Raw genomic sequence first — 25,654 nt, 5'->3', positions numbered from 1 at the left:
GGCAAAATGAAACTTAGTGTCCAAAAAACTATATTAAAAGCAATCTAGAGAGATAGTTTGAAAGAACTGAGTCTGATCTTGCTCTTTTTATCTAGCTATAGAATTTCAGATTAGGAAACAGGTTGTAACTGTCTTTTGGATGCTGTATTTTGTGTTGTTACACATCTTTAAAACAGAGACATATTTTCATCAAAAGAAAGCAGTTTGCTGCATGTTGAAATTGTTTTTACTTAAGCAAAAATAAAATAGGACAATTTTATTTCATAGTAGGAGATGTGTGAATTGAATTCATGGAACGCCACATAATCAAGTTACTCTAGTTTTAACAAGTTACCATGTGTCAGCTGAGCATCTGTGTGAGCTCTTAACCCATGGTTTATGCGCAGTCACAATAATCACGCCTTGCACATGCCATAGCTAGAGTGTTCATGCAGTTCTGCTGCTCTGCTGTTGTGCAGTAATGCGTGTGTATGACTATTTAGTTACTTCTGTGCAAGTCAGCCTTGCTGCTGGGGGAATACGGTGACAAGTGCTCCAGTTAATGGGGTTTTCATTTTTATATGTGCAATTTGCTTGGAAGGGCCCTGCTATAGGCAGTATTGAGTATTGTGCTCAGCTGTGAACATTTCCCTGGGGTTCTGGGCATGAGAGCTAACCTTGCAGAAAGTGGCTGTTTGATAAATAATAGCAGCAGCAGAAGTGTGAAGAGCATAAAAAGTTCAGTCAAGTGTTAATTTCAGTTACTTTTTTAAAAGATCATCCTATAAGGCAAAAAGTTAAGCATTTATCTGATATCCAAATCATTCTGAAGAATGCTGTTAGGCTATGTAAGAAAGGGTATCTTTATAAATAAGATAAAAATCAATATCCTGCACTGTCCTTTATGATCAAATTATGTGGACCTCATCTCACATGTAAACAGATGTAAACATTTGACTATTTACTTTTTTAATACATTGTATTGTTTTAAGATAGCATCTAAATAATTTACTCTTTAGAGTAATCTTGAAGTAATATGTTATAATTAATTTTATACACTTCCACTTCTAGCAAGTAACAGTGGGAAATTATTTTCTTCGGAAACGCATTTGCTCAAACATGTAATGCTTGGCAAGATACCTTTTGTTTGTTTAAGATTTCTCTTTCTTCCTATAGGACTTTTCAGACCAATTCACACTCAAGGTATTTACATTCAGTTGATCACATGGTTGTTGCACTGTGAGATCTTGGGCAAACTGCTTAAGTGATATGTAAAATAAGGATGGCAATCCATAACTTAAAGGGAAATGTGAGGCACATTTTAATAATGCTTGTAATATGAGTTGAGATCTTCAGCTAGTAGTGTAACATGCTGAACAGTGTATTTAAAAGTAGGGTAGCTACTCATAAGTCTTTAATGTGAACCAGTCACTCTAGGTAAATCCTGGCCAACCTTGCCATCCCCTCTACCGCAGCTCCCCTTATCAGCTATTCCATTTGTATTCCACCACACTTAACTACCTTGGGAAAGTGTGGTATCAGAGATTCTGGTGGTCTACATTTGTGCCCAAAATGTTTTGCTGCCAGCTTGGCAACATTGTTGAGATGCTGATAAATAAGCACACAACAGGGGAATTGCAATATAGGAAATCTATTAGAAAATTAGTCTTGTCACCCTTCACTGGGCTTTCACCATTATTTTGAACAGTAAGCAGAGTCCTTGAAGCCGTGACAGAAGGTCACACTCTAAGCTACTGTCACGTCTCCTTAATAAGCTGTATGCAAGCGGTTTCGTAAGTGTAAGTATACTCTTGTTAGCTGACTATTTCATAATCCTATCATGGGTTTTGGTCCAGTCAAGGTATTAAGTTGGGTAATTGTTTAGTAACATTGAAATTCAGAAGTTGGCATTTGTTTTAGAGGAAATGTAATGGAACATGTGGTTGGGGATTTCTCTATGCTAAGTGAATCCAACTGGTTTGCTTAGTTCATAAATGTATTTTAACTGCGAGTCCTGCAAAACTGAGCTCTGGCTTGAAAGTCAAGCTGTGTGCTATTTCTTCCCAAAGTTTTGGTAATAATTTCCTGATATCCAATTTTTTTTTGCTCTCTGTTACACTTGTGTAACACTGTACTTGTCAATCTGTCCCTGACAGAATTCCAGTAATGTTACTGAGAATATAACTTGACCAGCAGCACATTTATCTTTATCACTGTAATGGTGATTACATCTAAGAAGAAAGCATACGTTTGATTTTTCAGAGCCCAGGATGAGTTTTTGGTACTGGTAATGAAAGAAGCAAGTATATCTATTTTTAAACTGAATGTGACTATGACATCAGTTTGGAGAAGAAAAAAAAATACAAGAGAAGTTTTACAGTCACTTTCCAGCACAACAAAAAACTATTTGAATTGCTGTTTCATTCAAATTTTTGAAAAATAAAGTATTTCAAACAGTTCTTGAACTGATTCTCACTAAAATCTGTATCTACTTTCAAAAGTAGTATCTGACCAAGGCTTCTGTGACAAAGCACAGTAAGCATTCTGATCTGTATAAAATTTGGGAGAGCTGTACCACTTATCAAAAATGCTATTTCTGAGCAAAATAGCAGTTTTGTGATTGCAGCTGTATTTTTGTATTCCCAGATGCTATGTTGCCTAGCAGTATCATTACAGAGTGATCTCAGATGTTCTGTGCAAATATCCTAAGGCACTGATGGCACAGAAGCACTGCATCAGAGATTGCTAATGTCATCAACTACCTGTTTCTCACTTACTGTTTTATGCTTATGTATGAAAATAATCCTAAGGCAAACTAGGAAAGGATTCCTGACCCATTTTTTCAGAATCTGTAGAACAGTGTTAGTGTCAGTGCCCTGAGAGTATTGATAGGCCTTAATGACCTTGACCATTAGAGTCATGGAAAAAAAAAGATAAATGACTGTGTTATTTGTGAATCAATTCACAATATTTCAACATGTAAAGGTAAATTTTCACAATCAAGTGTTATCATGAGGACATCTTGTTACGCTTTTTCATTTGTTAGGTCTCTAAAATGAGCTGAACATCGCTTCCATGAATGAGTAAGAAGCACTGAGCCCTCCTGGATTTGCTAGATGAATAACTACTATTTGAGATTGTGATGCACAATGCCATAAGAGAATGAAATTGGTTTGCAAGTTAAATTGAATTTACTGCTTCATGCCTAGATCCAAAAAGGTACTTAAGCATGGCAGTGATTAGTATAGACTTCTATGGTGGGCTTCATAGTCTTGAATGTTAGCTATATCATATGATATATGGATACTGTAAGTCTTATGGACATGAATAATCTTTGAATAAAATTTGGACATAAAATTTTAGGAGGAAGGACTAGAATTTACATCTCCTTCCCTTTGTAGTTTTTTTGTAGAGTACTGCAATCAATCCCCTTCCCCCAGCTTCCTTTCTTTAAATTATTCTTATGCCTGCAAATTTCAATGGCCACAAAAGAAAAGGTTGAGCATATTGATCACTCCTATTTAACCTGCTGGATAACATTTTCTCCTGTGGTGTGAGAGGTGTGGTCAAACAGCAAATTCCTCTTTGATCTCTTACACTTTAGGTTAATTCTGTAACTTTCCATTATCTGTGGATGAGCTAGCAGATGTACTTATGTAGCTTCTATTCTGCATCACTAAGGCTTCTAAACTATGGTTCAATATGTTCTGACAGCAGCCATATTGTTTCTAGAAGCTGAAATCAGGTCTAGAAGTATTATAGCTTCATTATGTTACTACATGACATGAACTGATGATGTGGTGCAGGCACACCCAATACCACCGCTTTGCTCCTGAAGGACCGATACTGTTTTTCTTACAACTGTATGTATGCCAATTTCCCTTTTTCCAAATTGTGAATAAGTACTGTACACCAGGAATGGAGTGGAGAAATGAGACAACCTTGTTCTGGGGACCTTAGTCTTTTCCTGCCCACTTTGACTTAGAAATGCCCGTAGTGCTAAGGCTGTATACAGCCCAGGGAAGCTGTAGGCACATAGTGTCTTTGAAAACTCCACTGCTTTGCAAGATGTTGAAGTTGGCTACTGACCCCAAAAGCTTTTGGTGTGGGAAAGTGTTAAGAAAGGAAAACAGAACAGATGGAAACTGGTAGACATCTCACTGCTGTCTCATTTCCTTGGGAAACCAGGCTAAAAATAAGTTGAGAACTTGGGGACTGATGCTTCATTGTGAGTGTCCAACCGCCTTGGCAGTCATACCCTCTCATCTAAGAAACCTTTAGGAGGACTCATAGAGCTATATTTTTTATAAACTGGAACTTTAATGTAGAGAGCCATTACTGTATTTCTGCTGTAAAAATACAGAATCATAAAATGGTTTGGGTTGTGTCATAGTTTAAGTCCAGCTGGTAACTCAGAACCATGCAGCTGTTCTACCACTTTCCTCTTTCTTCCCCCTTGCTTCTGGCAGAATGGGAAGGAGAATTGAAAGAGTGTAAACCCCACAGGTTGAGATAAGAACAGTCCAGTAACTAAAGAATAATACAAAACTACTACTAACAATAATGATAAAAGAAATAACAAGGGGAGAGAATATAAAACTTAGAAAGGGAAGGGGAAAAAACCCAACAATAAACATAACTGATGCACAATACAATTGCTCACCACCTGCCCACTGATACCCAGCCTGACCTGAGCAGTGATCAGTCCCTTCTGGGTAACTCCCCCCAGTTTAGATACTGGGCATGACATACTGTGGTATTGGATATCCCTTTGGCTAGTTTGAGTCAGGTGTCCTATCTCTGCTCCTTCCTGGCTTCTTGTGCCCCTCCTCACTGGCAGAGCATGAGAGACTGAAAAGTCCTTGATTGGCATAAGCATTAGTTAGCAACAACTAAAACATTTCTGTGTTGTCAGCAGTTTTCTCAGACTGAAGTTGAAAACACAGCACTGCACCAGCTACTAAGGAGGAGAAAAATGGCTGCTACTGCTGAACCCAGGACAGATTGGAAGGAAACTTAAAGTCATACAGTTCCATTGTATGATTTTACATACAGTAAAATGTCCTGCCACAGGCAGGGACACCTTCCATTAGACCAGGTTGCTCAAATCCCTGTCCAGTCTGGTCTTGAACACTTCCAGGGATGGAGCATCCACAGCTTCTCTGAGCAATGTGTTCCAGTACCTCACCACCCTCATAGGATTGTTTCAACCATAGATGAATATACGTTGGAATACATACAGTCACTCTGAAGAATACTCTTGAGCCAATTGCAGTGGGCAAGAGTGTGTAATAGCATTGGGTGCATACCGAGTGCTGGCTTCAATTTGTGTCTTCCATTAACATAATATGCAATCAGATAATGTTCAGAGTTGGTGGCCTATTAGCTCCTCTTCCTTATTTTGGCAGTCTACCATGGACCAGCTTGCTGACCTCAGCCTGCTGTGCATAGAAAGAAGGTATTGTTCAGAAATGGGAATTGCAAAGGAAGCAAATCAGTTTGTGTATCCTAGAAAATCTACAATTAATCAATGAATGTTTGAGTAGTGGTAATCTAATGGCATGATATGACCTTGCTGAATGCCCCTAGACATGATGACACCTGTCACCTTTTATTTTGACTTTATTCCTTATTTTTCATTCTTAATGTGAGAGAAACAGGAGCATATGTACTTTGTGCTCCTAGGTGTAAGCAGGTGAAACTACCAGAGTGGAATGAGCTGCAGTTTATGTTACCAAGCATATTGGCAATGAAATCATGCAGGCATTTCTCAGGCTATCAAATGTGTGTGCACAAAGCTCAAAAATGCCTCCTCTGCAATCCAAATGACTTCTCAGATCATATTATGATTTATTAGGCTTTAAAATTGTTTCCGTAGCGTTACTATAAATAGCCCTATCCTCAATTCTTCAGCTTAAAATACTCTGATGTCATTATGTTTTAACTAGCTCTAGAAAACCAGGCAGATTAAACTGAACAAAATTACTTTCTGGTATAAACAGCTGTAATGTTTCTCCCCAGACCTTAGACGAAGGGAGCTGTAAGAATGCTTCTGAAATTATTCTCCTATCTGGAAGTTAAAAATAGAACTTAAAACTCACTTTAGTTCAGTTGCTGTTATGAGAATTGAAGATGGAATTAATTGAAATGCTGTGACCCGAGTTAAGCAGGATGCCATATATAGGTGATCAGTCAAGCTCGTTCTAGCCTTAAAAGCTGGAGATCTCAGAAAGTTGTATGCAACTTCTATAGAGTGAAAATAAATAGCCATGTTTTTATTTTTCTTGTCTTTGGAAATTAGGCAAAATAATTAGGAATTGCAGGAAAATATGTGGCATTCCAATGTGAATAATGATTTTTTTTCCAGTGTTTTGCCTAAGGGCTTTTGATACCAAAATAGTAACAAGATTGAAAGTACAAAGCAGGTTGATTTAATATTCCTTTAGGGAACTGTCCTGAAGAATATGTAACAATCTGCTTCAGACAAGCAAATGTGAACCCAAAGACATTTTCTAAATACCACATTCTTTCAAGCATCCACATATAATTGCATGGTTGCCAGTGACAATCTCGTTCAATTGTTAAAGGAAATAGTTCTGGCTGCATCTTTGAACAGATGGTTAAAAATGGGGTGTGTATTAAGGCCAGAATAAATTGGCTTGCATTGAAGAGGTCAGCAGATTACAGCAATGTTTGCTAGCCAAAACAGACCATTAGACATTTGGAACGATACCCAGTACATGTATATATATATTTTTAATCTGATCTTTTAGAATACTTAGCTAGCTTGTGGAGGCAATATTCAAGCTGATGATATCTATACTGGACATGAGGTTTTCCTGCTTTGAAGATATGGTTTAGGGATCATTGTTTCTAGCATAGACCGCTATTTGTTGGAAAGATGCAGGATTTAAAAAGTGAAACCTAAAATTAAGGAACAAAGAATGGAAGTCTTCTATATGATTTTCTTAATGGAATTTGTAAAATTAGTCATGCTTGACACTCTGATATGCCAAATCAGAGTAATGTTTAGCAGCTGTTCTGGAAAGAGAATTCATCTGAAATACAGAGAGTTTCATGAAACTTAGGTTTATTACTGTTCATTATAAATATTATCTCATACTAATTTTTTTTCTGCTTGACTATGTAAGTATTCAAGTATTGCTATTTCCAGTCTATCTATAATGCAGGAAGCTACATTGCATCTTTGAACTTCTTTTGAGGTTTAGGCTATAACCTAAATATTTTCAAATATTTTCAAAGTGAAAAATATTAGAGAAAACTTTCTATGTTGTTCATTCCTGCATCTATTTACTGTCATTATTTTTAAACTTAAGGATATTTAGATTTAAAAAAAAAAACCAAAAACATCAGTTTTTAACTAAATTCTCTCTCTTAATTTCTATAAGAAAAGTATGATCCTACAATGGTTCTGTGTCTGTAACTTCCCATTCTGATATTAGAAACAGCCTTAGACACTTAGGAGTCTATCCACATTAAGAAAAGTGAAGTTAAATTAAAGTTTGACCGTTTATGGAACAATCTTTGTTCTGTTGTTTGTTTGTTGAGGTTTTTTTTTTCCAATGAATATATTCTGCATACAGTATATGCACTATATCAAACCCACAATTTTTATGTCACAGCACATTTATTCTGCTACAAGCCTCTAGAACAAAACAGCCAACTGATGCCACACATGGAAGGGCTGTAACCTGGGTGGAACAATGCAGTTTGAGCACAAGTGAAGTATAGGAGCAGTATATGTATTTTGATTTGAACTCTGACTTAATTGTGTATGTCATGGGCTTTGTATGTACCTTATTTTATCTATTATGATGGCTTTTATTTTATTTTCTAGGTATATCTGTTAGAAATATGGGCAATAGGGATGTCATTATGCTCCAGTGTGTTTTAATATCTTCTAACCAACTATATTTGAATTCCATGCAATTTGAAGTGCTAGCCAGAGATTAATGGATTTTCCTCTTCCTTGTCAAATGTTCTCATTTTCATGTTTTGTCTATACCTGGTATATCACCTTATAGAATAATCAGATCAGACATTCAATAGTACTTGTATTGCAAGCATAAAAAGAAATGCTGTCAAGCTGTGTATATATGTTCTTGCAAACTTCATAAAAATACAGCCATCTGTTACCCATGTAATGCAGTTTGTGATCTGTGTGCTTTTTAGCTCTGACATAACATTTAGAAAATTCATTTAAACATTTTCTCTACTGAATTTGATTTTGATATTGCCTGTCATTAAAAGCCTTAAAGAACTATATTTTAACTTACCAGAAAGCTGCAAGCAAAAGCATTTGCTTATTTGGGACCTGAAAAAAGACACTAAATTAGAGATTTGGACGTAGATCTATTTCACCAGCCTGCCTCCCTTTGTTAATCAATATGATGAGTGCTTGTTTCCAAACTATATTCTTGTTTTTATTTACATGCATTAAATTTAGATGTGTATGAAACATGAGCAATGTTGTTCTTAGTTGCCAGATTCTTTCAATTCAGTTTTATTTGTTTGTCCAGTGGTACAGCAGTAATATATGCTGGTGTATTTTCTTCTATAGTAAGGTTTATTTATTTATTTATTTATTTATTTATTTGTAAGGTTTCCTGAATGATTCAGTTACTAAGTGCATTGTGGCTCTACGCTTGACTGTGATAGTGAAAGTCAGTACCTGCATGCCTGTGGGAAGCCATTCAGATTACTTCCAGTGTTCGGGGAAAGGAAAATGTATCACCAAACCAGATGAGGTAAGGTGAATTTCATGTAGTGTGGAAATTCCATAATAATATAAACGCAATGTAAGTTTTTCTTGGTCCTCTGAGTGTGTGCATGCCTTGCTGCTGTGTAACAGGCTTCTAAATCTCACAGATGTTACTAAATGATAACAGTATATTTATTTGTTATTCCTAATACTCAAGCACTTAAAGCAAGAAAATAACTAAGATGAGATAAAAAGATTCATACCCTGGCAATAAAAACAATTATTCAAATCAGGTATAAGGTAATGTCTACTGCATCTTACTGTCACTATAGGAGAATATTTTCTTTATGAGAGGAAGAGCATCTTTATGAGATGGTGGGCAGTTGGGATCTTCAGTCTTCAGAACAGTGTGTTCCAGTTTGTTCAGTCTTCAACCTTCTTTCAGTTTTAGGTCTGATTTAATCTAGTATTTATCTCTCCGTGTCTCAATAACTTCTCACTTGGAAACAAAATGGAGTAATTTGGTAATGTTTGGAAGTCTTCCTGTGCTGTTTTCTCCTTTACGAGATACTACGCTGAGAGATTGCAATAGTGACAAAAACTCCACTGGCCACTGTGATATTTTTGTGCTGTCTAGTAACATGAAAACACAACAACCAAACGTGTCGGATCTGCAGCCTGTATTACTGCTTTTACAGAACCAGTCTGGCCTTCTGTGAATAAGATCCTGTATTCTCTTGTTACTTTCTATATGTGTTGTTTTATTTAATGGATTAAAAGTAATTTACAGCCCAAATATGCACAGTTAATCTTTGGTTTTATTAATATTCATTCGGGAGATAAAAGCAATAGTAACTGTTGAGTAAATATTAACAGCTGTGAGCCTGCCGTTAGCACAGAAAATTTGGCATATTTAGGGAATTCACTGTTAGTTCATCTGCTACCAATTTCTGATTTAAATTCTCAATAAACATGTTCGATAGAAAAATGACCTTTTGAACAATAATAATAAAACTGCTATTGTAATCTATATATGCATGGTAGTGCTAACAGCTGGAATAATTAAGCATCTAATTTCTCAAAAATGAAAATTTAAAATGCTTGAGGTAATGTGTGAACACAATTATTGCAAGATGTGTTTAGAAGTGCTACTCTACCATACCAGCTGGCTGGTACCCAAACCAACCACTAATTCAGATATAATGTCTTATTTCAGTTTAGTTTTTCTGCTTTAATATATTTCACAATTTTAGTTTACAAATTCATTATCTTGAATTTGGTTTATGTTTACTCGCATTCAAATTTACTGTATATAACAGCATATCAAAACATCTCATTTTTCCATTTTTTTCTCAGATAAGAGTTAAAGCCTTTCATAAATAGTTGTTTTCTATGTTTTTGTGGTATTTGTCCATTTTCATGAATTTAATTGCTTTCTCTTATTGCATGTCATATCTCACAAATAACAGTAAATTACTTCCTGTATCTATGCAGGGAAGGGAATACAGAAAAATTTTCTGTATTAATGAAAATGCATATATAGCCTTTAAGAATTATCCATGTTTTGCAAATCTTTGTGACATGGCAAGTAAAATAAAATACACTTTTGAAAAGGAAGACAATTTGCTTCATGGCAAGAAAGAGAAGCTAGTGTGTCACTCAAAAATACAGGAAAGAAATCAGGACCTCTATGTCCTCACCTGTACTCTTGTCATCGGAGTCACATTTAATACATTTTATGTGTTAAAACTAGAGCTGATAAAAGAATTGCCCTTACGCACAGGTAAGTGTGTTGCTTTCCCTGAAAAAAAAAAAAGAAAGAGATTGAAGGATTTTCATACTTTTCCACCTATGTTTTCTTTGAACCTAAGAGTGATAAGAGAAAAATTTATTAAGTGGTGTTTTTGATGTAGCATGCACTAGGTTGCAGTTGGCTGACACCCCTGTGGCTGAAAATGTGGAACATAGAAATAATGCTGAAATCTGATTATGAAAAAGCATCTACCAATTCATAGTAGTCAGAGAACTAGAATTAGGATTCTAATAATAATAATATCTCTTATCTTCAAACAAAACCTCTGAAATATAATTTATTTTCACTGTCACAAACTGCTCCTGAATTTTCTAGAACTTGAACAAATGAGGAAAACATACCAGTGATCCTCAAACAGTGGTTTGAGGTAGACTGCTGGGCTGGAGTAGCTCACTAAAATCTCTGATACAGTTTTCTGAAATATACATAATTTATGTCCAGTTTCCTGCTCCAGGGAGAATAAAACTGATTCAGGCCCAGCATAAGCCACGTAGGTCAAAATAGAAGGTGCATAATTCATTAAGCAGGATATTTTGCTATTGTTCAATTCATCTTAGGTACGATATGCTCTAAAATATCTTGATGATTTCCCTAATGATGAAGCAAACAACTGCCAAAATTACATGTACTGACTTCTGTGTCAGTTTCCTGCAAGTTGCATCTTCTGCACTTCTTTTTGCAGAATTGAAACACTAATCTTCTCTAGGTTTACAACATGCCCTTTGTGATTTGCTGTTTGTTTTTGTCTATAATTCATTCTGTTTTGCACAATCTAGTCTTGCAGATTGCAGAGGAATTCCTTAGAAGAATGCATAAAAGGCCTAATACGATGAACAAACTAAGAGCTCTGCTGGCTGTAGTGATTGCTTCCAGTGCCAAGAAGATTAATCATTGTCTTTGTGGTTTTATGTACTTCATAATTTCATTCGAAATCTAGTTTAATGTAAAAGAATGTAGTAGCACGTCTGCTTAATGGGAAAGTTAAATGTGATTAACAATCTGCAGTGATATAAGTGCAGTGGCATACTGTCATCTACAGACTGCATAAAACTATAAACAAATTCTGGTCTAACTTGGAAGTCTCATCCAGATTTTATTCGTTTATTACTTATACATAACTTAGCTTCTACTCAGCTAGTGCTTTTTATGGATTGTGAATATGGATAGGAAAGCTTTTAATGGCGGAATTATTTTCGGTTATTGTTACTTTTGAAAGGAGTATTTTGAACAAAGTTCTGTGAAGTGATGTTCAGTCAAAGTGATGCCTTTTCCTTCCTATGTGCAAAGTTTGTACCTCTGCTTTGCTGCCATGCTTGCCATTCTTCCACAATGGAAGTGTTAATGTGTCAGAAGGATAATACTGGTCTTGGCATGATCCAAATATAAATGCCACTTTCACATTCATGTACTCAGCTTTACACCAGAATAAGTTGTCCTCAAACCAGTTTGCTGTGAATGGAAGAGAAAAATTTTGGTATTAACCAAAAGAGATTTGTTTGGTGTCATTTTCTAATTCCATGTAGAATTTTAAAGAGAACTTTGGCCATCTATTGGATTTAAGTGCCGCAATTTTGCTGACATATGGGGATAAAGCGGTTTAGTTCACAAATTGCTCTGTTCCATAACTTTGGTTCTCCCAAAGAGCTGACTGTGTATATGCGAAATGTTATTGCTTGATTTAGAACCCTTGAGATTTACACAAAAATAACTGGCCTCTGCCTGCACTGAGAAATAATGTATTGAACCGAATAGCAATGATTTCCATGCCACCTGTATGGGTTAGAAGCTTTGGGTTAGATCCACTTTACTATATTTGTAGAAAGGCCAAGTATAAAAGAGCCCCCTTTATATCTAAAGGCGTGTTCTCCTACATATGGACTTAGTTTCCTAAATAGAATATATTTCTAAATGCGGAATATATAACCGTCATACAGCAATGTTTTACTCAAATATTATAGCAGCTCACTGTGAGTTGCAATGAATACTGAAACTCTTTCTCAGCAAGAGGAAGAGTAGGCATTCATTTTGTCCTGGTCATCTTAACAGCTTCTTTACTATAGTTAAAAATATATAAATGGTATCTATACTATAAATGGCATTTATAGTATCTCTAGTCTGAAGTTTAAAATCTTATAAGCACTTTATTACTAGGCTTACCTAAAATAGGAAAAAAGTACTATATTCCAACTATAATTGTCATATGATAATTGCAGACTGGATAATAGCAAATTATTTTAAAGAATGTATTTTATTGCCACCTAAAATTACATAAGGTAGATTTGCACTCCCATAATCAAATAAAATACCCAGATGAACAATCTAGTGATAGTAGCTTGTTTTGGAATTCTTAGTTAGTGACTTAAATACTAACATTATGCTAGTGTGTAGCTGCTTCTTAACTTAGTTTTCCTCAAATATGCCAGTACATGCCATCTGTTCAGGTTAAAAATTAATAGTGTAATTTGTGAAAAGCAAAGATGACATCAAATCTCCTTTACAGAATTGCTTGTCTACAGCTCAGAACTGTTGTCTGTCATTAGACATTTCAGTCTGAAGTGTTACAATGCTTTTATTTGCTGCTTTCAAAACCCATTTTTTTTAACTACACTTCATGTGTGAAGATCTCTATATTGTACTCCTAGATATCAATATTATCTGAGCTTTTTGTAAATTCCTATTTCATTGATATTGTTTAGGCAATGACTGACTGTTGCACTGTTTAAACAAATTAATACTTATAATAATCAGCTTCCATTACTTTGAAATGAGATTTTAGTACAGGCAGAGCCATGCTGTTTGTGTCTGTGAACAGTACAGACATTCCCTTCCTCTCCAATGAATGGTTCAGTTGATGATGTACTTTGCATCTTGGATCTAGCATGCAGCAACTGTGAACCTGAACCTACCTAATAAACATGGTACCTCTCTGTTCAGGCAGTTAACTTTGATATATTTCTTGGATCTCTTGCTTAGGAATGTCTTAAGCTTCAGATAGATGTAGGTAAGCCTGTTCTCATTTCCAGTAACCCATTTAAATGAGATCAAGGATCTGATCTCTTTGAATGGCACAGAGTCTATGTGCAGTGCCTGTATCTTTCCAGATGCTCGACTCATGTAAATTTTAAGAAAAAATGCCATTTTTTTGCCTAGTATGGTATTTCACTTTGTTCATCCAGAACAGGTGAGTTATTTAAACAGGCAGCAACCTTCATTTTGTATTAAGTCTAAACTCAACACTCCATTCCATCAACAATAACAAGCACTTTAAGTCAATATTTAGTATCAGTAAGAGTTAGAACAGGTGCAAAGGATGCAGCTCTGTTCTGACTCAGCCTGGGTCCTGATCCTATATCTGCACAATGGTATTGCACGATGCCAGTGACATGAGATGTTGACAACACTAATTTTGGAGGACCAAAGTGATCCCTGTGATGATGTGTTTCCCACTAATACTATATGGAAATGTGGAAATACTTACTGTGCATTTGACTAATTGCTTACTTAAAAGTGATCATCTCTTTCACTCTGTTAGCCCCTTTCCTATGTAGCTCTTGTGAATTCTCTTCAGACTAAGTTACTGTTCTATGTGTTTTTAATAATTTTGACTGTTTTGCTTGCCTCTCTTTCCTTTCTGTTAAACTACAGCCTTATGTGGAAGCCTGTCATTGCTAATGTGTGAGATACTCAGAGCTGGTTTATGAAAAGGCTTGGGTAATACCAGAAAATGTATAGACTGCACTTAGCAAGAACTTCCAGCACTCCTGATAATTAACATGCCCATGATTTGAGTTTTGGAGCTATATAGTATTAATCCTTGTTTAAACACTACCAGTGTAATATTTGTAAGGAAGAACCAAGTCCAGATTTTACTGAATAAAGTTTTTTTAATTTGCATGAAGATTATTTTCTACTTAGGTCACAGATGATGAAGTAAACACAAGTAAAAATAGAAGATAAAATACTAATCCAGTCTCTTTGTTTCTAGTTCCATGCACATTCTGTACTTTGCGTGACATTTGTGCATGGGACAGCTTCATTTCAACCAGAGTGATTTGGCTTCGAAATGTATGAGAATAAGTGATATTGCCATCTAGTGTCTGATGAACAAAAATAGTAGGGTTTGATTGAATGTATGCTACAGATGAGAGAGCTTTCCTTGCTTTGATTCCTTGAGATTTCTTTGTGTTCTAAAGAATATTTAAATCTAATTTTAATTATCTTATTGTTCACAAAGATGTGCCCTATCATGCCTACTACAAGTATTTTAAATTTTTAACATGTGTGTAATGCTTTTGATCTTTTATTAAGTAACAGGATTTGGAAAAAGTAACAAGTACGTTCAGAAGAAGACCTGTTTTAACAGAATTGAAGGATGTGTCACTACTGAAGTACCACTGAAGTGAGCCTCTGAGACCTCAGCTCTGCCCTTCACAGGCACGAAGATGCATAAAGAGTGCACCTTTGTAGTAGGATGTTGTTGCAGGAAAAAGTTGTGTGTTACTTATTCTGACAGTTATTCCTCTCTGTAGGTGTAATTTCTGGAAGAAAAAATGTATAGTGATTTCGACATGATGGATCTGATCTCAGCCTCCTTGTCTAGATGAAATTACTTGGCATGATTACAGATTTTAGCTGAAGAATTGGTGCAGGTTTAGGATTTCATAAAGCAACTTTGTGCAGTTGATGTGTTTATGGCAGCAACTCTTGTTATGAGCAAGAAATGAAGCCCTATCTTTGTTAGTGGAGTACTCAATGAAAATATAGTATTTGAAAATTTATTGTAAAGTGCAAATTCTGTTTGGTTTTAGGCAACCTTTTACTGTGAATGTGAGGATGAGTATCGGGGTTCCCTGTGTGAAGAATTTGATGCTTGTCATAGCCAGCCCTGTCAGAACAATGCAACCTGCACTGATGTAGCACAGAAACATGACAGGAATAATTTCACCTGCACCTGCCTGGCTGGTAGGTTTTGTATTACCCTTTGAATAATGCATTTTTGTTTTATCATTCAATGCACCTCTTATGCAGAGCAATGAACTGCAACTTCAAATACTAGGAAAGAAGGAAAATACAGCAACAGTGTAAAGGTAGTTTTTAAAAGGAAGATTCATCTGTGAAAAATGACATTGAAAACACACATCTGAACCGTAGCCTAATGAGTGAATTATTCATAACAATAGAACTTTACCTACTCAGAAGAAAAAAACAAAATTCAGTGTACATCAGCTTTTTCTTAATCTTTTTTCTTTTTTAAAATATTCAATATAGATTTTAAGTATACATTACAACTAAACTTTCAATAAGCATCCTTTCATTCTAACTAGCAAACTCTTTTCTTCAGTTACACCACTCAAATGGAAGAAAGTTTCATCCTAGCTATGCAGTTGTTGGATTGTTCCTCAGATTTAACTTAAGTCCTGAAAATGTTTTAAAAATTTATAAATGAAACTGTGTACTTTGTGGGTTTGATTACTGAACAAATGTCTGAGTTCTCTGAAGTTATTTTAAGAACATTTGTTTAAAAAATTCAATTAAGTGAATATTGACATGTTAATTGAAATCAAAATTAAACTAAATATGATGGTCATATGCTGGAGGATAAATTAAAGATACATGCTGATGGAAAAAACTCTTAATAGCTATTACAGAAAACTCTATCTGAAATTTAGCAAACAAAACTCAATTATCATAATTGAAGTTATTTCAATCTGTTTTCTAATATTATTTAAAAATAAAAGTTGGCTAAGATTAGAATCAGTAGCAGGTAACTTATTTTCTTTCCTATAAACATTACTTTGTACTTTCATATCTGTAATACTGGTCAGAGAGAAAGAGAACTTAACAAGGGAAAAACTGAAAAAAGGGGAAGATGCTTCCAGAATAGTCCTTAAGACCTGCAGATTATAGAAGCTAAGCAGGTGGAAAAATGAATTATTTGGTCAGGTTTCTAGTGATTATGTCTAAATGGTTGACTGGATTTCACACTCGGTGGGTGTTTGTGTGCATGAAATATGTATATAAGGTACATGTAGCAATACTTTATTCTGCCCCAAAGCAGGGTCCTGGAGTGGGTTTTCTGATATTCCTTTAAAGATAGAAATATTCTTATTTTTTACTCTCACACATGTCGTACAGACTAGAGAAACTTCCAGCTGCATTAGATTATATATAAATACCAGCCTGAAATATGACTGAGCCGTAAGCACATGGATGCAAATGATGCTTTAATGTGGATGTCACATACTATCCTCCAAACTGTTTTGTGAACTTTGCAGTTCAGAAATCAGCAATGGCAAATTATTAAGGGCTCTACAATCTCTCCAAAGACCAAGATGTTTGCTTTAGTTCATACTTTTTCTGCTTCTAGAACTCTCACTTTTTCTCGCTTTGCTTAAAGTCACTAGCAAAAGTGCAGTCAGAAAGAGATCTATATCTGTATATTTTTTCTAATGACCTGGATTTATACTGCTCTGAAACTAAGATGTGAAGTTATTATGCAGGTGTACTCTGTTCTATTTCATAAATTTGCCAAAGGATCAACTGTCACTTTAACATGATATGTAAATACAGTTGAATAATGATTTAAATATGAGAAGAGAAAAAGCAGAGTGAGACAAACTTTCAATGTTTGAGCAACTCCTATCACTACTGTCATGTTGAATATGTTTGATTCAGAATTCTTTTGGATTGTGACAAGTAGTTTCCAATTAGAAATTAAAAAAAATATTTGTTACGTTTTTGTTGTTTGCTTTTATTGAGATAGATATATTGGAAATCGTTCTGCATCAAGTACTATAGGCTAAATTTCCTTTTGCAATTTCCCTATCTCAGAAGAAATGAAAAAATGGTTGCAAAAAAACCCTGCTCAAATTCCATGAAATAAATTTTTTTTATTGGATTTAGTTGTGTAAAAAAAAGCTTTCAGGGAATATTTAATATAATTCTGATGTGGTTATTGTAATCCTAACAGTGTTTCCACTACAAAAACTGAACATTTTCAAGCTGTACAGTTAAGTTTTGCAGAGCAACATAAATATACTTCCAACTTATGTACAAGACTTTGAAGGTATCAATTGTTGTTACACTTAGATCCAATGTGTCTTAGTTCCTGCTTCCAAGTTATAGTGCCCTAATAAAGTAAATGTTATTTATTTTATCTGTATAATGATATAAAATCCTAGAACTATTGTGGTTTTTTTTGGGGGGTTTCTGTTTGTTTGTTTGGTTTTTTTTTGTTGGTTTTTTTTTTTTGTTGTTGTTACTATGATCACAGATACGTGCATCAAGTAATTTTTAAATTTTTTTTTTATTTGGCCTCTCCATATTTTTAAAAGCTTCTTGATAAGTTAAAGATGTAGTCACTATTAGGGGCAGGCATTTCATTTGCTTGCTTCAGAAAGTGTGAACAAAACTGTAGAAAGACTGATACCATGAGATGCCAGAGAACAATGACTAAGACCATGACAATTTTTGAGAAGAAAATGTATTTATGTTACATATTTTGGAGATATATTTCCATTGATGTCTTTACTTTTAACTTTGGTTTTTATCATTTCCATTTAAATCCTATTTCTCTATAATTTATGCCTTGTTATTTTCATAATAGTTTCTTCTCCTCATCTCTAGAAAAATTGTTAGCTCCTACTGGAGAAAAAGCTAATATCAAAGTTCTGAATATTTCCTTCTACAAACCCCCTCCTACTTCTTATGGTAAAAAACAAAGCTTACAATAAATGGAATGAAGTTACTTGGTTTCCATGTGTGAAGGCTTCCCTTTGAATGATAGTGTGATCAAGTCCCTCCGTAAATCCTCAGTAAGGCAAACATAGTTAACTTTGTGTATTGCATTCTGGAATTTGAAAGGCTGTGCTCCATTGCCTCCACACATTACTTTTAGGTTATAGTTTTAAGGTTTTTAAAATTATTTTTCTGATTTTTTTTTAAGAACAGATTCCTAATGTTGTTTGGATGTTGGCTTAATCATTGTTAACTTCTGAGGCTTGTGCTCTACCCATATTTTTTTTCCACAAATTTGTGCCCTCAGATAAAAAATAGCTAGAAAAAAACTAGCTGATTTCATATAATTATGAATTTCTAAAAAAATACTCATTGCATATGGAAAATACTAAAGAAAGTGGTAAATAAGAGTTTAATTACAATGTCTCCATATAAAAATTTCAGAAACATTTGTATGTGTATAGGATCATGTTTACCAAATCTTGACAGAAGGAAACTTTATGAAGATAAATGTCAGCACAAAACAAATAGGTGTAATGATTATTAAAGTGTAACTCACCAGAAAACTGCTTTTTTCCTTACTATGCTGATTGCTTAGAACCTTTTAATATGTAGCACTTGCAACACATTTGCTAGGAAATTCCCAAATCGTATACTCTTTCAGATGGACAAAATATGCCCTAGAGATAATAAGAAGATGGGACATACTTCTTTTCATAAGGCTGACATAAAATATTATCTCTACTGAGTTTTCCCACAAGCTATACTGACAATTATAGGAAATCAGGTTTTTGTAGCAAGCTTCAGAGCAACACTATAATTTTTGCGTTTCTGTGCCAACATTCCTTTTTATACACATTGAATTCCAGGGTAATTCTGAGCTTTCACAAACTTGGTAATAGTTTGAAGATAGAAAAATGTTTAGTGAGTTAAGCATATTCAATTCTGTGTTATGATACATAAAATTAATCGTCCGAATGTGAGAACTTGAAAAACTATGAAGACTGTAGATGAAAGAAATCAGTTGATGTAGTCTTCTATAATACTTCATTGCTGTTTTAGTAAATTTTTTGTTAATTCAAGACCAATTACAGAAAATCACTAGATATCTGGAGTGAGGCTGACATCCCTCCAAATGCCTCAATTTGGTCCAGAGGAGCTACCTCATGAGAGCACAGTTCTGATTTTCAACCTCATTATTTTTCTCTAGTTTAGGTGTTTTATGAGCATTAATACAGATACAACATACAACAATTTCTTTTTCCAGGTTTTTCATTCCAGAAAATAAGATCCTAATTCAGCTCTCTGTAGCATATTAAAGCGGTAAGGTACACATACAGGAAGCTCTTATAAATCCTTTTCTGTTGTAGTGCTTTAGTAACTCCAAATATAACAATCTATGTTGAGAGCTATTTTATGGTGACATCAGTAGAACTGAACATGTGTAGGTATTAGGCTGCCTGAAAGACACTTAAATGTTAATTTTGATTGCCTTAAAATAGTTAGTTAATCAAAATAAATCCCCCATCCCTATAAGCAGAGTTCAGTCGTGTCCTCTATCTTACTTTGGGGTCTTTGTCTCAGGTACCTGTTTATACTGACAGATTGTATTAACAGCGTCACCTAGTCATAGCTTACTGTTCTTTACCACTAGCCATTGTGTTAAACGTGCTTCTATGGGAGATATTTACGATTTTATGTAGGGTTCCTTTTAAGAAATAAAATGCCTCTGTGTATAGTGTGTAGTTTCTTCTTCAGTCATGCATTCAAGATAGTTTCTTTGGGGTAAATAACAATTAAAAAGGGCAATGTGCAGCATTTGTTAAGAAGATTGTTTGGAGTGTTGAATCATTTAGATTGTATTTTATAAGTTTGTTTATTGTTTTAGGGACATGTTAGAGACATCAGACATATGGAACAAAGCAAACTTATGGTCAAATAGTACAGTACACACAATCTGTAGCTTGTGAACTTAAAGGAGCTTATTTGGAAGAGTTTGCAACTGTGCTGAGCAGTTCTTCACAGTTCCCACTTAAAATAAACACTCTGCTTGAAGCCCAGCAGTAGGAGCAAATGACAGTCATTCAGCATATGCACAAATAATTCATAATGTCAAGTCTTATTTAAAGTCTTGATAAAGATTATTGACTTTAGATTTAAGACGTGTTTGAAATCCATTCAAAAATGACTTTTTTTTTTTCTTTTTTTATATGGGTGCTAATGAGGACCCAGCACCAACCTCCATTATATTTGTGCTGTCAGAATATTGCTGCTGGTAAAATACAATTGATATAATCTCTAGATTTTCACTATTTACTTATGTTTCTTCAGTGAAGTACAAGATTTAATTAAAAATCTCATTTTATAAGAAATTAGAAGAGTGACCTGGATTCTATTTCTTACTTTGGTTAATTTTACACTGAGAAAAGTAATGGTCTGTTTGAATGACCTACCTTTATCACCATTTAGTGATAAAGCCTCATTTTTTGCTATATTTTCTGAATGTTCTGTGCTGTTTTGTAGGTTATACAGGAGAGCTGTGCCAGTCAGAGATTGATCATTGTGTCCAGGAACCATGCCAAAATGGAGGCACCTGCTCATCCAACATCAATGGATTCAGTTGTCAGTGCCCGGAAGGTAAACAACAAAGACTTGCCTAATACCTCATAAAAACTGGTGTTTTGCAGGGTGTGCTTAGTCTAAATTTCCACCTATATATATTTAAATATTTGTAAAATTCTGCTTTAGGCCACAGTTGGAAAAGAGATGAGAAATTGCTCTATAATTGTAATTAGTATATAAAGTATGTTAGGAGCTTAATGTTTCGGTGTATATGTGGCACAGAAATGTTCTCTCATTCTCTGGCACCTCTAAAGTAGAAATCAGCCTTTTAATGTTTTCCAGTAAATGTGTGAGAAAAAGATGCCTCCCTTTGCATAGTTCTGCATACGGATCAGTTGGCTAAAATGTGTGTAAGAGCAGTAATTCAAAACTGAAGGAATGATTTCAATCACCCAAATTTTTAATTAATTCTCCTTTCTACTTGGACTTCTTATTTCGCTACATGAAAGCCTTTCAGTGATTCTCATTGGTAAACACTCCGTGTGAAATGAGGATATCATAATGCTAAAATGCATGCTTTCATAACAGTTTGCTGACTGAAATGGCAGATGCTTAAATTGCTCACAAAAAAAATTATCAGGAGTGAAAGCTCTCAATTATAAAGCCTTCTATTAGTTATTTATAATTAAGATTAGAACCTTGAACTAATTATATTTCTGCTCTTGATCTGCGGAAGTTGTTTTTATTCTGACAGCACCTTGTGTATGCACTAAGGGTACAAGTCTTTGACAACTGCTCTGGTAACATATACTTGAAGATTATTTGTAATTTCTTTAGGCTGATTCCTTGCTTTTCTGAAGTGTCATCCCTTAATGAATGACCCACTTAACAGCTGTGTTGAAACACAGACACTGACATTTTGACAACAGTGCAGGTCTTGCGTTTGGAAGACTTTTGAAAATTGTTTGCCTTATAACTAGTAGCAAAAATCAAGGAGAAAATTATTAGATGTTAGACTTGGTCAATAATTTATTTTCATTTTTCTTAGGAAATCTGTTCAAGGATCTTTAAGGATCCTTTGCAGGAAAGGGTCTTTCCTGTAATAAATGCTTGGAAAAATAGCTACTGGGATTTTTGGAGAAATAGCTACTGGGATTTTTGGAAAAATAGCTACTGGGATTTTTGGTTGGTTTAGAACTGCTGTATTTGTTTCTGTGTGTGCCATACCTTAATTGCTTGCTCCTGATGACCTATCAATGAATATGCTGGTTGTGTCTCAACTTATCTCCTATAGCCATTTGATATGCTGACCATGGGACATGGCTACTGGTAGGTTGAGGTCCCTGGGTGGTCACCTCTCCCATCTCCTGCTACAGGTGTGTTGGGGTGCTTTGACTGGGACATGGTGCTTGTAGCATAGCTCTTGAGTGCACTGCTAAAAGGCATTTATGCCTCGACAACTGTGGGGGGTTGAGGCTGCTCATGCTCAGGGAGCTCATGCCAGCTGCAATTAGCCTGTGAATGGGAGTGGGGCAGGCTGCCAGCTCCTCCTCGCCCGTAGGCCCTGATATAGTCATGGGCAGCAATGCTGCTCCTGCAAATGCACTAGCTGACTGTGCCAAAGGCCCCGTGCCATGTGGGAGGCCTGGAGCACAGGAGAGAAAAACCTTCCCTTCATCTCCCTCCAGAGCTGTTCTCCACAAAGAGAGTAATGTAGATGTTATCTGATGGGGCACTGCTTGATGTGTAGTGTTCCTTTTGATAGCAGCTTTCCCACTGCAGGAGAACCAGGTTACTTGCTTGTGCTTCTCTTTTCTGGTTTTATTCCTGTTTGACTATCTCTGTGTTATAGAATCATAGAATTGTTAGGGTTGGAAAGGACCTTAAGGTCATCTAGTTCCAACCCCCCTGCCATGGGCAAGGACACCACACACTAAACCATGTCACCCAAGGGTCTGTCCAACCTGGCCTTGAACACCGCCAGGGATGGATCATTCACAACTTCCCTGGGCAACCCATTCCAGTGCCTCACCATCCTCACAGTAAAGAACTTCTTCCTTAGATCTAACCTAAACCTCCCCTGTTTAAGTTTGAACCCATTACCCCTTGTCCTATCACTACAGTCCCTAATGAAGAGTCCCTCTTGCTTGCGCTTCATCTAGAGCCCTCCTGATAGGGTGGCTTGCAACAGATCCTCACAGTAATGTCCCCCATTGCTGTTCCCCTTGAACCCTGACCCACAAACTCTCTGTGGACTGCTCACCTGTCCCCAGACACAGTTCCATACTCTCCAGCCTATCCCTAACATAAAGGGCAACTCCCCCTCCCTGCCTGCCAGGCCTGTCTTTCCTAAAGAGCCTGTAACCTTCCATTCCAACACTTCAGTTGTAGGAGCCACCCCACCAGGTTTCCATGATGTCAATGATATCATATCCCGGTAAACATGCACACATCTCTAATTCCTCTTGTTTCCCATACTGAGGGCGTTTGTGTAGAGGCATCTAAGCCGAGCTCCAACTGAAGCCGGCTTATTGGCTGGAGCACCTGAAATATCTCTGCATCTCTCCAAGCATTTATTATAGGTTCTGGCAACTGACTGGGTGTGTTAGAATGCAGTGATGCCCCCCTCCCCCAACACATCTAGTTTAAAGCTTTCTTGACCAGTCAGGCAAGCCTCCAGCTCCACCAGCCTCCAGTAGACTTGGCCTCCCAAATTGAGTCGCATGTTCTAAATAACCAGACCCTGACTATGGCACCACTGTTCTAAGCATTTATTAACCTGCCAAATCTGCCTGGACTTTTCAAGGTCCTCCCCTTTGACCTGGAGGATTGATGAAAAAACTATCAGAGCTCTAGAGCCCCTAACCACCTCTCGCAGGGCTCTGTAGTCCTTAATGATTACCAGGTTACTGCTGTCTATATCACTGGCACCCACATGGAAGACTATAAGTGAGTAATCGTTAGTGGGGCTTACTAGACCAGGCAGCCTCTCTGCAACATCCCTCATCCGAACCCCTCATAGGCAATATATCTCCCTTGAGACTGGGTCAGGCTGACAGATGGGTGCCTCTGTGTCCTTCAAAGTAGAGTCACTCACTACTATGACCTGCTGCTTTTTCCTGGAGGCAGTCATAGTAATCCATTTCACTGCTGCCTCAGTCGGATTTTAAAGGAAGCCCCTTGCTTTTAATTGTCCTCTTCCTGCTTTTTTTTTTTGTTGTTGTTGTTTGTTTGTTTGTTTGTGGTTTTGTTTTTTGTTTTTTTTTTTTTTTTTTGTTACTAGCTTCCAACTTCCCGGATTAACATCCTCCTGGCGATCAAATGTGGTTAGACAGAGATGATGGGGAAAGTATCTCACAAACAGAAAAGGAAAAAACGGCAGATAAAGGAATGCGATGGAGACAATGAGGAATGATGTTGAAAGTGTCCATTTCTTTTTCAAATGAGATGTGTTCATGAAAGAAGCATGTGATAGCTTACAGAAGGTGAAATCTGAGGCACTGAAAAAGCAGCCTAGATTAGATAAGAACAGTTAATTGTCTTTAGAAAATTTTACACTTTTAAGAGTCCTTTAGAAAGAAAGGAATATTTCTTTATGCTTGCAGATTCAGTTTTCTGTGGGATGCCTTGTCAATTTTAATGTCCAAAATGTGTCAAAAAATAAACTGCTATCTAGTGTTGTTGAGTCACCCCTACTGAAGGGAAAATTGGATTTTATAATCAAAGTCATAGTGAAGATGCATAAGAAACACTAAAGACTGAAGAATTTGTTAAAAATTTTGAGTCTCTATTATTGTGAAAAGGATGTTTGGGATGTTGTACTTAAAATGGGATAGGGATCTTTGATCACCTTTAAAGTTTCATGATAATAAACATACATTTAGCAAGCATTACCTTCAAATGATTATGCAAAGAAATTTCTAGAAAATCTAAATATCTACATGTAGTAAACATCTGTTGACCTGAACACAGATATTTGAAATTTATATTCAGAATGATTCCATAAAACTCCATATCACTTTTTACATATCTCCTCTGATTTTCTTCCATGTATAATGTCCTACCGTATTGACAGTAACATTACTGAATGACAGATAGGCAACATACTGAAAAAACCTGAATACCTGCAGGTATTTCTGCAAATACTGTAAAGTGGCAAATTTATGAATGTTCTTATTGTGGTTTCTGTGGTTTGAAAGAGGTTGACAGCTACAGAAGATGCTAAGTTGTGATTCATATGTGCTGATTTGCAGTAGCAGCTATAAAATGCACATTTGTCACCATGAATTTTAATTGGGAAATAGAAGTTATTTGCCTAGATTAAGAATAGTTGAAATTTCAAGGTCTTCACTTTTTCTGAGCTTTGTTGTTCATCTAAAAGCCTTTTTTCTATATTATATCTTGCAGATGTGATTCTAACATCTTTAGGTTTGCATACAATAAACCTATTTATTATCTTGATTTCAGGAAACTAGGTCACACAGCTGTTGCATATGGAAGAATTCCCAAGGTTACTGGTCATTAGAGAATGCAGAATTGTTCATATTACCATAAGAGAGTTTAATTTACCTGGAGAACATTTTGTTGTTAATTAAAATTTTTTATGGCTGTTTAGTTTCTGGTACTTTCTGCTAATCTAATGTTTTTACCTGGCATCTTCCCAAATTGCTCTTATTTTTAACACACTTCTTAATGCTTTAACAGGCTGAACTTCTGTTCATCTTTACCTGTAAAGACTTAGCTAGTGTGAATTTTAATCAAAATCTTACAATTATATTTTAATGATTTCTTGTTTCCTTATGATGAGTATCTTTTTTGTTTTTTTTCCATTTACAGAATTC

The 25,654-nt window shown here is 35.7% G+C and overlaps 1 protein-coding gene across 1 annotated transcript in view; it reads left to right on the top strand.

Annotated features, from left to right (window-relative positions):
- DNER (delta/notch like EGF repeat containing) overlaps positions 1–25,654 on the top strand; it is a 125,576-nt gene that overhangs the window by 66,525 nt on the left and 33,397 nt on the right. The window contains exons 5-7 of the mRNA XM_057417119.1: positions 8,602–8,747; positions 15,323–15,476; positions 20,775–20,888. Coding sequence (XP_057273102.1) covers positions 8,602–8,747; positions 15,323–15,476; positions 20,775–20,888 — 414 coding nt within the window. The remainder of the gene's footprint in view (positions 1–8,601; positions 8,748–15,322; positions 15,477–20,774; positions 20,889–25,654) is intronic.

The sequence above is a fragment of the Pezoporus wallicus genome, unplaced genomic scaffold, assembly GCF_028554395.1.
Source record: "Pezoporus wallicus isolate ANWC-B61680 ecotype Strahan unplaced genomic scaffold, APGP_CSIRO_Pwel_v1 contig_360, whole genome shotgun sequence".
NCBI classification, from domain to species: Eukaryota; Metazoa; Chordata; class Aves; order Psittaciformes; family Psittacidae; genus Pezoporus; species Pezoporus wallicus.
The sequence above is the reverse complement of the archived record's forward strand: the minus strand, read 5'-3'. Positions and strand labels throughout refer to the sequence as shown.